This window comes from Physeter macrocephalus, chromosome 2 (assembly GCF_002837175.3).
Source record: "Physeter macrocephalus isolate SW-GA chromosome 2, ASM283717v5, whole genome shotgun sequence".
In the NCBI taxonomy this organism is placed as follows: domain Eukaryota; kingdom Metazoa; phylum Chordata; class Mammalia; order Artiodactyla; family Physeteridae; genus Physeter; species Physeter macrocephalus.
In genome coordinates this window covers 132,325,383-132,339,521 of record NC_041215.1, presented here as the reverse complement: position 1 = coordinate 132,339,521, position 14,139 = coordinate 132,325,383, and the positions used below count along the sequence as shown (strand labels likewise).

General features: G+C 36.9%; 1 protein-coding gene across 5 annotated transcripts in view; it reads left to right on the top strand.

Moving 5' to 3' along the window:
- Positions 1 to 14,139, top strand: part of GIGYF2 (GRB10 interacting GYF protein 2) — a 128,762-nt gene that overhangs the window by 23,133 nt on the left and 91,490 nt on the right. For all 5 annotated transcript variants that reach the window (XR_003677897.1, XR_003677898.2, XM_007125031.4 and 2 more), the window contains 3 exons: positions 1,461 to 1,544; positions 11,057 to 11,186; positions 12,177 to 12,272. Coding sequence is in view for 3 of the 5 variants with exons in the window: in XM_007125031.4 (XP_007125093.2) it covers positions 1,504 to 1,544; positions 11,057 to 11,186; positions 12,177 to 12,272 (267 nt within the window). In the remaining 2 variants the exon portion in view is untranslated. The remainder of the gene's footprint in view (positions 1 to 1,460; positions 1,545 to 11,056; positions 11,187 to 12,176; positions 12,273 to 14,139) is intronic.

Sequence of the window (14,139 nt, the reverse complement as noted above, 5' to 3'; positions counted from 1 at the left end):
TTAAGATGCATTCCAGTTTCAGAGAGTTTAAAGTGTGCAAAACCATATGCCTCATGTTTTTTTTGGAATCATCAGTGTGAGGTGGGGAGGGCATTAAGTTGATCTCAGCTTGGGTCTGGTGTGCACGCTTGTCTGGCCAGGCAAAAGGTAATCAGGGTTAAGTAAGAACATGGGAATTTCCTTGGAACCCACATGGGGCCAGAAATACTTTCCAGGAAGAGGGCAGATAAATTGCTGATTATGGACATTAGCACATTTTTACTTTGCCGTTTCTGTGTTTTAGACCAATTTCTAGTTTATTGTTTTTAGATCTTTTAAACAGCAACAGTCAGGGTGATGTGATACATCTTGGACATATTTACAGTATGTTACAATGTTTACAGTATTTTCTGTTTTCTAAACTCTCATATCTTTTTTTTCAGCTTTATTGAGATATAATTGACATAACATCGTGTTGGTTTAAGGTGTCAGATGTGTTGATTTGATACATTTATATATTGCAAAATGATTACCACCATAGCATTAGCTAACACCTCCATCCTATCACATAATTACCATTTCTTTTTTTGTGAAAAAGAAACTCTTTTTAGCAACTTAGCAACTTTCAGGTATATAATACAGTATTATTAGCAACTTTCAGGTATACGATACAGTATTATTAGCTATAATCACCATACTGTACATTAGATTCCCCAGAACTTGTTAATCTTATAACTGGAGTTTGTACCGTTGACCAATATCTCCCCATTTCCCCCACCCCCTGCCCCTGGTAACCACCACTCTGCTCTCTTGTTTCTATGAGTTTGGCTTTTTAAAGATTCCACATATAAGTAGTAAACAGTATTTGTCTTTCCCTGTCTGACTTACTTCATTTTAAGATCTGGTATCTTGAAACTGCTCTTGAAGGATCACTCATGAAATTGGTTAGCTTATTATTTTAACTTGATGGTCCAAGGTAACTTTTAAAGAATCACTAGAGTGTAAAGGGCTAAGCAGACAGTGGGGAGAGGAGAGTTGTGGCAGAAGCTGTGAGATAGGTAAGGAGAATCTTTGATACACCGCATGGTGATGGGAGAGCCATTGCAAGGGAGTAACACAAATTAAAATGTAAATCTGTCACCCTTCATTCCCTCCCCATTGCTCGAAGGCTAAAAAAGGAAATCCTTAATTTGGTCCCCAGTGCCCTGCATGGTCTTCTACCACCTGTCTCACCAGCATTATCTTGTACCATGCCTCCTTTCCCCACATAAACATAAAAAGATGGTGAATTGGGATGCAAAGGTGGATTTATTCATTTTTACTTTGCCTGCTATATTGTTATAAATAGGGATTAAAAGACCTCATTCTGGTGACTGGTTGAGAGGAGCACAAGCAAAACACACTCCCTAACCATACTTTCTGGGCTGGAATTCTGCATTTAATCTTGACCAACTGTATGGAGATATTTTTCTCTTTAACAGGTTTCTCCTCAAATAAAAATCTATTGTAAACATACGGAAAAGAATGGCAGCGGAAACGCAGACGCTGAACTTCGGGCCTGAATGGTGAGTTTTCAAAATCTCATCCTGTTCAGTATTGGATGACTGGTACAGTAGTAAGGTATTTGTGCAGGTGTTGGGGGGTTTATAAAATGTGCATGTTTTTGAGACTTTGCTTTATGTGCCTGCTTGAAAACAATATAGCTAGTCTAGGAGTAAGTTATATTTGGTTAGTGACTGCATTTATACTTTATTAAGAAATCTTCCTGTTTTGGTTGTGTAATGATAATGGGTTTAAAACTCCCCAGAGTCGCACCGCCTTAGTAAATTATTTGTGCTTGAGCCCTTATCTAGGTGCATATATAATTTTATATAATTGTAAAATTTTTATGTGTGTATGCTTTCTGCTACAATGTTTGTTTGTGAGTGCTATTCATAGACTCATTTGAAAAAATAGTTTTTATTGAATTATTATTTGAGTTTTATTTTACTGATGGGCTAGGCAGGTGATCCAGAATTACACTGGTTATTAACATCCCATTTAGGATTGGGTTACCATTTGCCATAATAACAATTAATTGACCTTTGAGTCTCTTACAGATATGTTTGGACTCCGAATATGGAATTCTCATGGAATTTTGAGATCCATCACCTTGTAGTGTGACTTTTTCCCCCTCTTCTTCCTTTCCCCCCAAAGTTGGTGATTGAAGATCCTCTCATCAGTGGCGTGAATAATGATAGTTGCTTTTTCCATTCAAACATTGAACCGGAGGCAGTATATAAAATAGATAAATTGGAGTAGTCTCTTAAATATTCTTGATTGTTTAGGTGGTGGTGGTTTGATAAATGATCCAGACTTCCTGTAGTGACTCCCTATTTGAGGACTCTTATTAACTTACCTTATTATATGCATTTCTTTTTATGTGTATTTCCTAAGTTTTCTTGGCCCTTAGAGCGAGCATTTTGAGACTGAGGAGAAATCACTATTTGAAATTCTAAGAACTGATGCAACTTATATACTTTGGGAGTTTATTTTGGAAATGTTGACCTAAGTAATTCTGCACCTTTTTTAGTTCTTATTATTACCAAATCAATATATACTTCTAGAAAAATTAGAAATTACAATTAATCCAGAAGAAGATATAATCACCATAATTTCACTGTCCATGGTAACCACTGTAAATAGGTTGGTGTATCTTTCTAGGTAGTTTTGTGTATGCTTATTTGTGTAAACGTACATTTATTTTCACAAAAATGGGATCATACTGTACATTCAGTTTTGTAACCTGCATTAAAAAAAAACCACATCAGAAATATCTTTTTTTATCAATAAATATTTCCTATTATCTTAAATGGTTGCATTGTATGGATGTACCATCATTTAACTAGTCTTCTAGATGTAGCACATACAGGGTGTTCTCAGTTTTTCATTATTATAAAAATATTTTTGATGAACGTTCTTGTAGCTAAAACTTTATTCACATCTTACCAGGTGGCTTTAAATTCGTATAGCCCACTTTGTACATCATTTTATGTGCAGCTTTTCTGCCTTCATCTAGAATTTGTAACTGCTGCTCTTTTGTATTTACACACTCTCTTGTCTCTTTCTTTGTAAAAACATGATTAAAATCGTCAGCTAATTTAAGGTAGTTTTTTTTTTTTTTTTTTTCTCCCAGTATCTCTCTATTAAGAAATAACAAAGAGAGACAGTACTAGGAATTTAGCTAAAACAAAAGGAAAAAACGCACTCCTGGTGATGTTTTAGAGTCATTACACATTTAACTTCATGCTGAATGGGTTGACAAACTATGGCCATGGGACTGTAAAGTTTTGTTGAAACACAGCCACGCTCATTTGTTTCCATAGTATCTGGCTGCTTTCACACTGGTGGCAAGGTTGAGTAGTTACAACAGAGGCCATCTGGCTCAAAAAGCTTAAATATTTACTCTCTGGCCATTTACCAAAAAAAGTTTGCTGGTCCCTGTCCTAAACCATGGGTTCCCAAAGTCATTTCAGTGAGTCATTGACCCAGTCTATCAGTAGCGTCTTACACATCCTTTTCATTGGTACTCTGAAGTTTTGTTTGATGGTGTTTTGCTTGATCAGCCCAGTGTTTTACACAAAATTTGAATTGACGTAGCTTTAGCAGAGGAAAGTTACCAGTCCCATGCTTAAGCAGTAGCTTTACCTATCTGTTACCTCTGTTACCCTGCAGGCATTAGAATTTAGGAGGCTTCCCTTAGTCATCTGAAATGCTGATAAACTGAGAGCAAAGGTCTAAGTAGGCACATTACCTTCTTCGCACCATCTATCAAAATTTCTTCTGGCAAAGGGAATATATGAGACCTTGAAGTAACTTAGGTAACCCTGATCTAGAAAGTGGCAGTATGAATAGAGACTCCCGCTGTGTTTTTTCTGCATGTGACATTACATTCATTGTGAAACTTGAGGTAAGGAGCTGTGTCCAGAATAACTTGAGAATCAAAGTTTAGAGTGATTACACTGAATCTGTGTGTAACTGAACCATACAGAAACATTTAGTGATACTATATTCTTTCTACTAAGGTCATCATTTTTATAATGATGTAAAACATAATGTTCGGTAAGAGTTGTATAAAAGGAAGAGGTTTATTTGACAGTAGTGAAGATGGGAGAGCCTTGAAAATTGTGCTAGGGACAGACCATGAATGACCATAAGCATGGACTTTTTAAGGTAGGTCTGGAAGAATCATTAGGTCTTAGCTTATCTTTATATTTAGGATAAAGAAATGTATTACATAATTACCAAAGCAGTTTTTAAAAGAGTGAGATAGATTTAATGGAGGAGTAAATCATTTTTAGGTATAAAACAAGTCACTTTAAATCTTTACTCAAATATTAGCACTTTAGATGTTTTCTGACCACCTGTATAACAACTCCCCTTACTCCCTACCTCCCTTTCCCTCTTTAATTTTTTTCTTCATGGTCTATATCAAAATATAACATGCCAGATATTTTACTTATTTTCTTTATTATTTATATTCCATCCTCCAGCCCGCACTAGACTGTACGCTCCTTCGAGGGCAAGTACCTTTGGTCTCAATTTTGTACTGTTTGTTCACTGCTGTATCTCCAGTGCCTGGCACATAGTAGGTACTCAATAAATATTTGTTAAATGAATGAGTGAATTGTTGGAAAGTAAAGTTGTTTTTAATATTTTGCTATTGTCAATATGTATACACATCTTTGAACAGTTCTTTTTGTGTTGCTGATTATTTCCTTTGGAGTAATATCTTAGAAGTGGAATTATTAAATCAAAAGTTTAATTTTTAAGGCTTTGGATGATATATGGACAGACTGACCACAAGAAGGATTGTAGGAATTTAATTCCCATCCCCTGCCTGTTTACTTCACCCTTGACAGAACACAGAGTACCACCTTGAAGAAAAAATCTTTTTACTTCTAAATCTGGTAGATTTAGGATTTTAAAGAATTTTTTTGGTGTTAGTCCCAGTAGTAAAATAATTCACGCTCATTCCATAAAACCTTGGAGGAAGCAGTAGTACAAAAGGAGAAGGAAAAGATCTAAGTTACCCTTAATCGTGCCACCCAAAGGACCATTGTTAATATTTTGGTTTGTATCCTCCTATTCTTTCTTGTTTGTAAATAATTGTATACTTCAAGACATTTTTAAAAAGCAAGACAAATTCATTGTAACTTTATTTGGGGATTTTTATTTATTTATTATTTTTATTTTGAGCATTCAAAATCTACTTAGATAAGTCTGGATAATAAAGGAATTTATTATAGCGAATGAATAATTGCAGACAGTTACCTGGCTTTATGGGGAAGGAGCCAAGGAACCTCATTTGGGGTTTCTTCTGTCTCATCTCCATGGCCTTAAGGAAGTTTCCCCAGGTCTTTCCTTGCAAAAATGAATGAGGCACTTTTGTTTTTCCCAAAGCACTTTGTTTAGACCTATGTTAAATTAGTTATGACCTTGTACTGTGCCTCTTTATATGTGTTTACCTTACTCAGAAAAGAACTAATTCCATTAAGAAAGGCACTGTATTTCTCAATTTTGCTAAGCCCATTGTTTAGGTAGTGTAGGAACTTAGTAAATAAATGTTGAATGATTCAAGTCTTAGGGTGGGGGACATGGGGGCAAGAGAATTCAAACCTGAGATTGCTAGGTTACTATTCATGATCTTTGTGGAATTGCGGAGAAAATGAGAGATGTTCTAGAGGATGGAATGCATTAATAGTCCCAGTTTGCAAAAAGAGTAAAAGATAGCTGCCATCTGAAGGAATGGTAAATTAGATGTTATCCTAGGGTGTATTTTAGAAGAGAATATTAAAAGTTGTTTAGAAAACATTTTATCAAGTGCCTCATATGTTTTATGTCTTGGGTTAGGTGCTGAGGCAACAAGGATGAAGGACATGGTACCTACTTTTGAATTATTTAGTGGGGAAGCTGACACTAAATAATTTCACAGTAATGTCATTGCTGTAAAGGGAGTATAATGCCAGTACAGGATATTCAGCTGCTCATTTGATGCCTGTGGGCGTCTCATCCTTCATGGTTTTCCAAAACTGAGCTTATGAATTTTGCTCTTTTAAATTTCTTCTTTTATTTCATCTTAATACCACAGTGTGCCCTTTTCCTCAAGCCGGAAGTCTTGGAGTTATCCTGGATATTTTCTTTTACTTCTGTATTCCTACGTCTATTCCACCACAATGTTGTGTCAATTCTACCACCAAAATATCTCTTGAATCCATTCATTTCTTTCCATCTTCATTGCCTCCACCCTAGTGTAAGCCACCATCATCTCTGACATAAACTATAAGGAGTGGCCTTCTGATGTTTCCTGGCTTCCATTCTTTCTTCTAATTGCTCTCCCCACTGCAGCCAAAGTAATCTTAAAAGTAAATTGGATCAGGTTTTCTCCAGAATCCTTCACTAGCTCTCTATTTGTATGACTGTTTATTAGCTTTTTTTCCCCACTAGACAATTATTTCCATGAACGTTGGGCAGGTACTTGTGTGTAGATTTCTCTCCTTTCCCTCCTACCACTCTCTTTCCAACCCCCATCCTCCTCATTGTCTCTGTTCTTTTCCTTTCCTCCTTTCCACTAAACCTCTCTGCTTCCAGACAGTCCCCACCACACCCCAGGTGAAAAAATATTAGATTGGAAAAAATATTCCAGATAGAAAGGACATGTGTAAAGGCAAGGGGACAGGAAAGTGTAGGTTTAAGAGGGGAATTCCAAGACGTTTGCCTTTACTGTAATGTGAAGTGTGGGAGAGAAGAGCTTGCAGGTAGCCCTTTTATGTTAAGAAGCTTTGGATTTTATTTGCTCATTGTGTGCCAGTGAAGAATTGTTGAGCAGGGAGTGTTTTATTCAGATTTGCATTTGAAATAAATAACTGGTAGTCGTGTGCAGGATGGACTATGACTAATTAAACTGTTTAGGATGCCCTTGCCGCAGTCAAGGTAGGAAATAAAAGTGTGAACAGTAATGTGTGAACAGTAATAGGTTACTTGATCGGGGGATGGTTTGAGAGATACAGGATTTAAAACTGGTGGGACGTTGTAATTGGTTATGGGAGATGGATAGAAGGTGAGGAGTAAAGGATGATTTCCAGACTCTTAATCCAGTGGCCGAGTAGATGGTGGTATCCTTACGTGCCTTTGGGAATACAGGTGATGCAGGAGGTTGAGATGAATAAGCTGATGAGCAGGGTTTTGGATGTGATAAACCTGAAGGGCTGTGAGTGGCTGAATAAGAAAACCCTCCTCTCTAGGGAAGAGTTCAGAGCTGGAATTGAGAATTGTGAACTTACACAGAAGTGCTTTTTGATTCATATGTCTTCACACATCTACATTGAAATTCTAAATTACTTTTTTAAGCTGAAGTTTGGATTTTGGATAACAGTTAACAGGTGAGGATTGTGGAGTATCGGGGGGTTTTAGACAGCCCTGCTGCTGCTACCTATCAGTTACTACTAGTACTACTAGGAGTAGCACTGGGTCTCCTGTGTTAAACAGATCTCCATATGGCTAGGAAGATGAAGATGATAAGGATAGAAAAATTTCACTTGGGCCTAGTGTTGAGGCTATTGAACTTTCTAGAGCAGTGGAGTGGTAGGGGAGAAGCTGGGTTGCGCTGGGTTTTGAAGTGGTTGGGAAGTGAGAATGTGGAGATGTCTCTGAAATGAAGAGGAAAGATGACCAGTGCTGCATAGGTAGAGGGGGATGCTGCATTAGAGAAGTTTTAAACAAATCACTATTAGATATATTTATATTTAGAGATGAGGGGAAAGCCAATAGGGAAGGGTTGAATTTCTAAAAGAGGGTTGTATGGAGCAAGATCCTAGAGGAGTTAGAGATCACTGGTGGATTTTTACGGAAAGACATATCCAAATATGTTTTAGCTTTTCCAGATATCTGTAGGTGAAGGAAGACTTGGGATAGGATTTGTTAATTATTTAATATAGCACAGCCATTATCCTGATTCAGGCTACCATCTTCTCCAAGTTTGAATTACTCTCAGCCTGCCTTGGTCTGTTCTCGTCACAGTAGCTAGAGGAATCTCTTGAGTATGCATTCTGGTCGTGTTGCTTTTTAGGTCTGGTGCCTATAAGAAGTGTTCAGTTCACAGGCATGGAAAGCCAGTGGGGTTTGTGGGTGGATTTGAAACCTTGTGAGGAGCAGATGAAATTAGGGATGTTGGGCAGTGAGAGGGAAAGTCTCTGGTGAGTTGAAATAACTGTAACTGCAAATACTGGGCTGATTTTCACTTGGAAGAGCGCTTAGGTGTGCCCTCTAGTGGTAGAAACTCTTGGGGAGCATATAGACTCAGTGTAAGATATTTTAAAATAATTCCTAATTATATATATGTATATATATTTAAAAATTAATTTTTGGCAGAATAAACCTTGGCTATTTTAAATAAAAATTTGGAAAGATTTTGGTCTTTTTAGTCATAAAAACCTAGTTTGGGACTCTTTGTTCTGCTGGCGGTGATTGTGGGCAAATTGCTTAACTCCTTGGCTTCATTTTTCTCATCTGTTATATTGGGGTTGTTGTGGAACTTAAATGAGGCAATGTATGTGTAATGTTCCCAGCTTCAGTTCTTAGTGGATATTAATTCCACTTTTTCAGGAAAGAGCTCAAATGTACATGAATTTGATGCAAACCACTGTACCGGAAGGTCCTTCAGCAGTGGTTAGATCACTCCTTCGTGGGCATGTTGTTTTCTTACTGGTTTGTTTAACCTGTCTTGTAGGAGTTGGACTCAATGACCTCTGAGTCCAAGAATAATTGGAAAGAAAGCAAAAGACCAACCCAGTAGCAGTGAACACTGCTAGCACCCAGATTGTGTCTTAATATATATATTACTAAAGAGGATCAGGCTCCCTGGTGAAATGGTTGATTCTAAGTCTGAGGCAAGAAATTAGCTGATTTTGGAACATTTGACATACCAGATAGAAAAGAAGCTGTTGAAGACTACTAGGGTTGGGTCAGAAGGACTTGGGAGCCAACCTGAAGCCTCTCCCACTGGGCAAAGATGAGATAGTTTGAGTATTGCTAAGAATAATTGCAGTGAACTGAAATACATTAATAAAAAATAATTTGTTACTATTGGAGGATGTTAGTGAACCAAGTCATTACTTTGAAAATTAGTAAGTGAAAAGGAAGAAGGAAGGCTTTTTCCTTCCTTTGTTACGTGAACTATATTAGGGAATACCAAATAGTGTAAGAGGGAAGTTTCCCTTTGTAGAACTGTTCAAGCTAGCAAATAAAGAAGAAATGATGAAGTCACTTTGCAACCTTAGTGAACTTAAGGATCTAAGCTTTGGTGGTCAGGGACTGCTTAGCCTCGCAAAACCAACCAGGCAGTATGTGCCTCCTGATGGAATAACACACCACCACATGGAAGTAGTCTTGCCAAGTCTGATCAGGACTCTGCATCCAGTCACCAATTTATATGAAATGCAGAGAACAGAGAAACACGTTAAACTATATCACAGGGGTAAAACCAGCAAAATCGAGACTTAAAAGAAAAATCCTTATCTTTTAGAGAGAACATTCTGAAATATTTACAGATGAGATAACTTTTCTTCAAAAGATTTTCTCAAAACTTGAAAATAATTTTCTTCAAAAATCTTGAAAGCCAAAGATTTCCTTCAAAATAGTATTAAAGGATGGTTAGATGGTGCTGCAGAAGGAGCAGTATGGATTGGGGACTGGGTGATGGGTACATGGCAGTTTGTTAATGTTCTTCATGGTACTTTTATATATGTTCAAAATTGTCCATAATAAAACATTAAAAAATAAGTGGAAAGAGAGGATAGAAACGTTGAAATAAAAAACAAAACCCTAGAGTCTCACTTTACTAACGCCTACTCCTTTTTTTTTTGGTATTGCTTTCTACATGTAAGCACATTTTATATATTTACTATGTGCATACTGTTTTTTTCTGCCATTTTTGAATAATGTGCAAGTATTTACTATGCTTGGCCTTCACACTTTTTAATGTGTGATTTGTAGACCATTCTCCCCTCCCCTTTTTTGTCAATAAAGCTTAGCAATTTGGGGGATATATTTTAATGCTTCTGTTGAATTTTCCTTTGTGCTAAACTACTGCATTGCAGTACCGTGGTCCCTTTTACCCTTGTTATCTATTACTTTATTGAACTTTGGGCCACTCCCAGATAATCAGCTACTCCTGATGGTAGTTTTCCCACAGTGCTGCAGTACGATCATACTCTTGCCATTTTTTTGCTGAGGTTCTCCCCCGCACCCCGCTCCTTTTTAAAATAAAAACATCTTATTATAAAATTAAAATGTTTCTCTTTTCCCAGTTCCATTCCTTAGAGGCAGCTGCTATTATCAGCTCGAAGTATATTTTTACTTTTTTTTCTTAGTAAATATGGCTTTATATTGTTTCTCCTTGTACTGCACTTTTTTCACTGCATTTTTTAGTTCTCTACACTGATCACTAATTGCTTTCATTAAAAGTGAATTATGAAATATTGCAGGCATATATAAAAGTATCATCTTTTTTATAAGCTTCTGTATTTTGCTTTTTCTTTTGTGTAGCATACTTTGTTAAATATTAGCAAATCATTCTTTGAAGTGGCTGTTCTAGTTTATATTCCCACAAATACTACTTGATAATTTGCATTGTTTTGCCTCCTTACCAACAACTGGTATTGTCAGATTTATTAATTTTTATTAATCTAGTGGGTGTGAGGTGATATATGACTTTTTAAAAAATTATGTTATTTTTATAGTTTGGAAAAAGGTGTCCCCATCTCACCCCGTCAGCTTCTCACAGACATGCCACGATACTTTCTAAGTTAAGGAATTTTCAAATGGTTGTCTAGTTATTTCTCAATGAGCTGTTTAAGTTCTTAGTGAGCTATTATAGCAGGTTGTATTAGAGCTAAAATCTTGGATACTTTGAGATAATGGGGTTTTTTTCCTGTTCTTTTTTATTTTATAAAATTTTTATGGTATATTATATGAAAATAAAAAGTCCTTACTGCCAGAATATTTGACACTTCATTTTATATTCTGTCTACTATTTTAGGCTCCGAGCTCTGTCCAGTGGTGGGAGTATTACATCCCCTCCTCTTTCTCCAGCATTGCCGAAGTATAAATTAGCAGACTATCGTTATGGCAGAGAAGAAATGTTAGCACTTTTCCTTAAAGACAACAAGGTAAGAAAGTAGGAAAGAGTTCAGAATTACAAATGAGATTTCAGGTTATGTACAGTTATATGCTGATATATGAAACAGCCATGGTTTTTCTCTCTACCTTTTTTTTTTCCTGCTTTGAAACCTGCAATAGTTCCCAGAGGCTCTTCTAAATGTTACGTACTCTTTATTTTTTTAGAGAAGACCTAACATTTCATTACAGGAGTAGAAAGCTTCATGAAAACAGGAGAGTAGTCAGAACTTAATGCTTTGCCTAACTGATTTCCTCTTAACCTCTATTTCTATCCCAGTATGATGGCTGAGAAAGGAAGAATTTTTCTCTTCCCTCTTTATTGCATCTCTTATTCTTCTTTCCAGTTAGAAGTTAGGAGTGAGAAGGGAAGATGCTTCTCTTGTTCTTTTTTTTGAGTTAAATATAAAATTTTCAGTGGGGACAAAATCTTAAAATGTGACACCACATTTGTGTTACTTACAAATGATCAAAACTGAAACAGTATAAAATACACTTTTTTTAAAAAAAACATTTTTATTGGAGTATAATTGCTTTACAATGATGCATTAGTTTCTGCTTTATATAAAATACACTTTTATTACCTGACTAGTGAGAAATAACATTTTCTATTTTTTAAGTATACTTTGTTTTTAATTTTATTAATGGATTAAGAATCAAATTTTAATGATGGTTGCTTAGGACAGATACAGTTGCTTGTAAAACTCTCCTTACCACCTTGTGCTTTGAGTTAAATGTGCACTCTGGAATACCAGAGTCAGTGCTGTATATCAAATCTGAGAGTGGTAGTCTGATGGGAGGACAGGGAGACTGACTGGGGTTTTTAATGTTTGACCCTTTCAGAATATTCATTGTGTCTGAATAAGCTTTAATCCATATTTTTAATAATCAGCAACAGGTGAATCAAAGAATATTTTCTTGTTTTATCTTCTTGTAATTGGAGGGATAGCATTAATCTCTTGGTCGTGTGTTTGGTCAAACAGATACCTTCAGACCTTCTGGATAAAGAATTTCTGCCTATCCTACAGGAGGAACCCCTGCCGCCATTGGCTCTTGTACCCTTTACAGAAGAAGAACAGGTTTGTATCTACCTTTCAGTTTCAGTCAAACCCTTGTTCCTTCCCACTGAGGCATGAAAATGTGAAGTTCCTACTTAGGCCCTAAGGAGTGTCCTCCATTCCCCCCAGATCTGCTTCCTTCTTACTCTTTTCTTGGTGTTTGGATGCCTCTCTTAGTTGACTAGATTCTGCTTTAGATCTGAAGCTGTTGAGTATAAGGAGATGTATTTGAGTAGAGAGAAAGAGTTATTTTTGGGGGGAGAGGGCCTTCTTTTCAGAAACATGTAGTTTTTCAGTTCTTCTGCAAAACATGAATTCTCACCAATTTTTTACCAGTTCTTACCATTAAAGGAAAGTATAGATCTTCAGCTCACAATGTGCTTAAAAATGTGCTCTTCTGTCACCAGTTTTTTTTAAAAAAATAAATTTATTTATTTATTTTTGGCTGCATTGGGTCTTCGTTGCTGCACGTGGGCTTTCTCTAGTTGTGGCAAGCAGGGGCTACTCTTTGTTGCGGTGCGCAGGCTTCTCGTTGCGGTGGCTTCTCTTTGTTGTGGAGCACGGGCTCTAGGCACGCGGGCTGCAGTAGTTGTGGCCCTGTCACCAATTTTTTAAATGATATTGTGAGAAAGTTAGAGTTTGGGGCTGGAAAGTAGCACATTTTGTGTTTGTCCTTTTATAGTGTACTAAGTGAATACAGCACAGTTGTATGCTACAGAATCAGTACACAAAAATCAGTTGTATTTCTGTATACTAGCAATGGACAGTTCACAAAGGAAATTAAGAAAACAATTCCATTTACAGTAGTATTAAAAACAAAATACTTGGTTGGACTTCCCTGGTGGCGCAGTGGTTAAGAATTCGCCTGCTGTTCAGGGGATACGGGTTTGATCTCTGGTCAGGGAAGATCCCACATGCTGCGGGGCACCTAAGCCCTCGAGCCACAACTACTGAGCCCATGCACCACAACTGCTGAAGCCCGCGTGCCCTAGAGCCCAAGCGCCACAACTAATGAGCCCACATGCCGCAACTGCTGAAGCCCGCGTGCTCTAGGGCCTGTGATCCTCAACAAGAGAAGCCACCACAATGAGAAGCCTGTGCATTGCAACGAAGAGTAGCCCCCTCTGGCCGCAACTAGAGAAAGCCCGCATGCAGCAACGAAGACCCAACGCAGCTAAAAATAAAAATTAAAAAACAAAATACTTCGGAATAAGGAGGTATAAAACTTTTACATAAAAAGTATAAAACACTGTTGAAAGAAATTAAAGGCTAAGTAGAAAGGCATCAGCATTTATTAAGCCATGGAAGACTTAATATTGTTACTCAATCTACTGTCAGTACAATCCGCATCAAAATCCCAGTGGCTTTTTGGGTAGAAACTGACAAGCTGATCTTAAAATTCATATGGAATTGCAAGGGACCCTAAGTAGTTAAAACAATTTTGAAAAAGAAGAACAAAGCTGGAGGACCTATACTTCCAGTTTCAGAACTTAACTACAAAGCTACAATAATCAAAACTGTGGCTTAAAGATAGACATATAGATCAGCTGATTAGAATTGAAAGTTTGGAAATAAAAGCAAATCACTCCATACTGCTAGATCGTTTTCAAGAAACTTTGTATGAGGATATTTCTTTTGTTTCAGTGCTGCCATACCTGTAGCATTTTACCATTACTTTTGCCACGTTCAGTATTTTTATTTATTAATTAATTATTTTGAATAAGCAGTAAATCATGTGGTTTAAAAATCAAAATTTACAGAACAGTATATAATAGAAAATCTCTCTCCCATCCTTTCCCCCAGCCACCTGTCTCCTTTTCTGAAAGGCAGCCAGTGTTAGCAGCTTCTTGTGTATTTTTGCAAGTAAATATGTTTTCCCTCTTTTTGT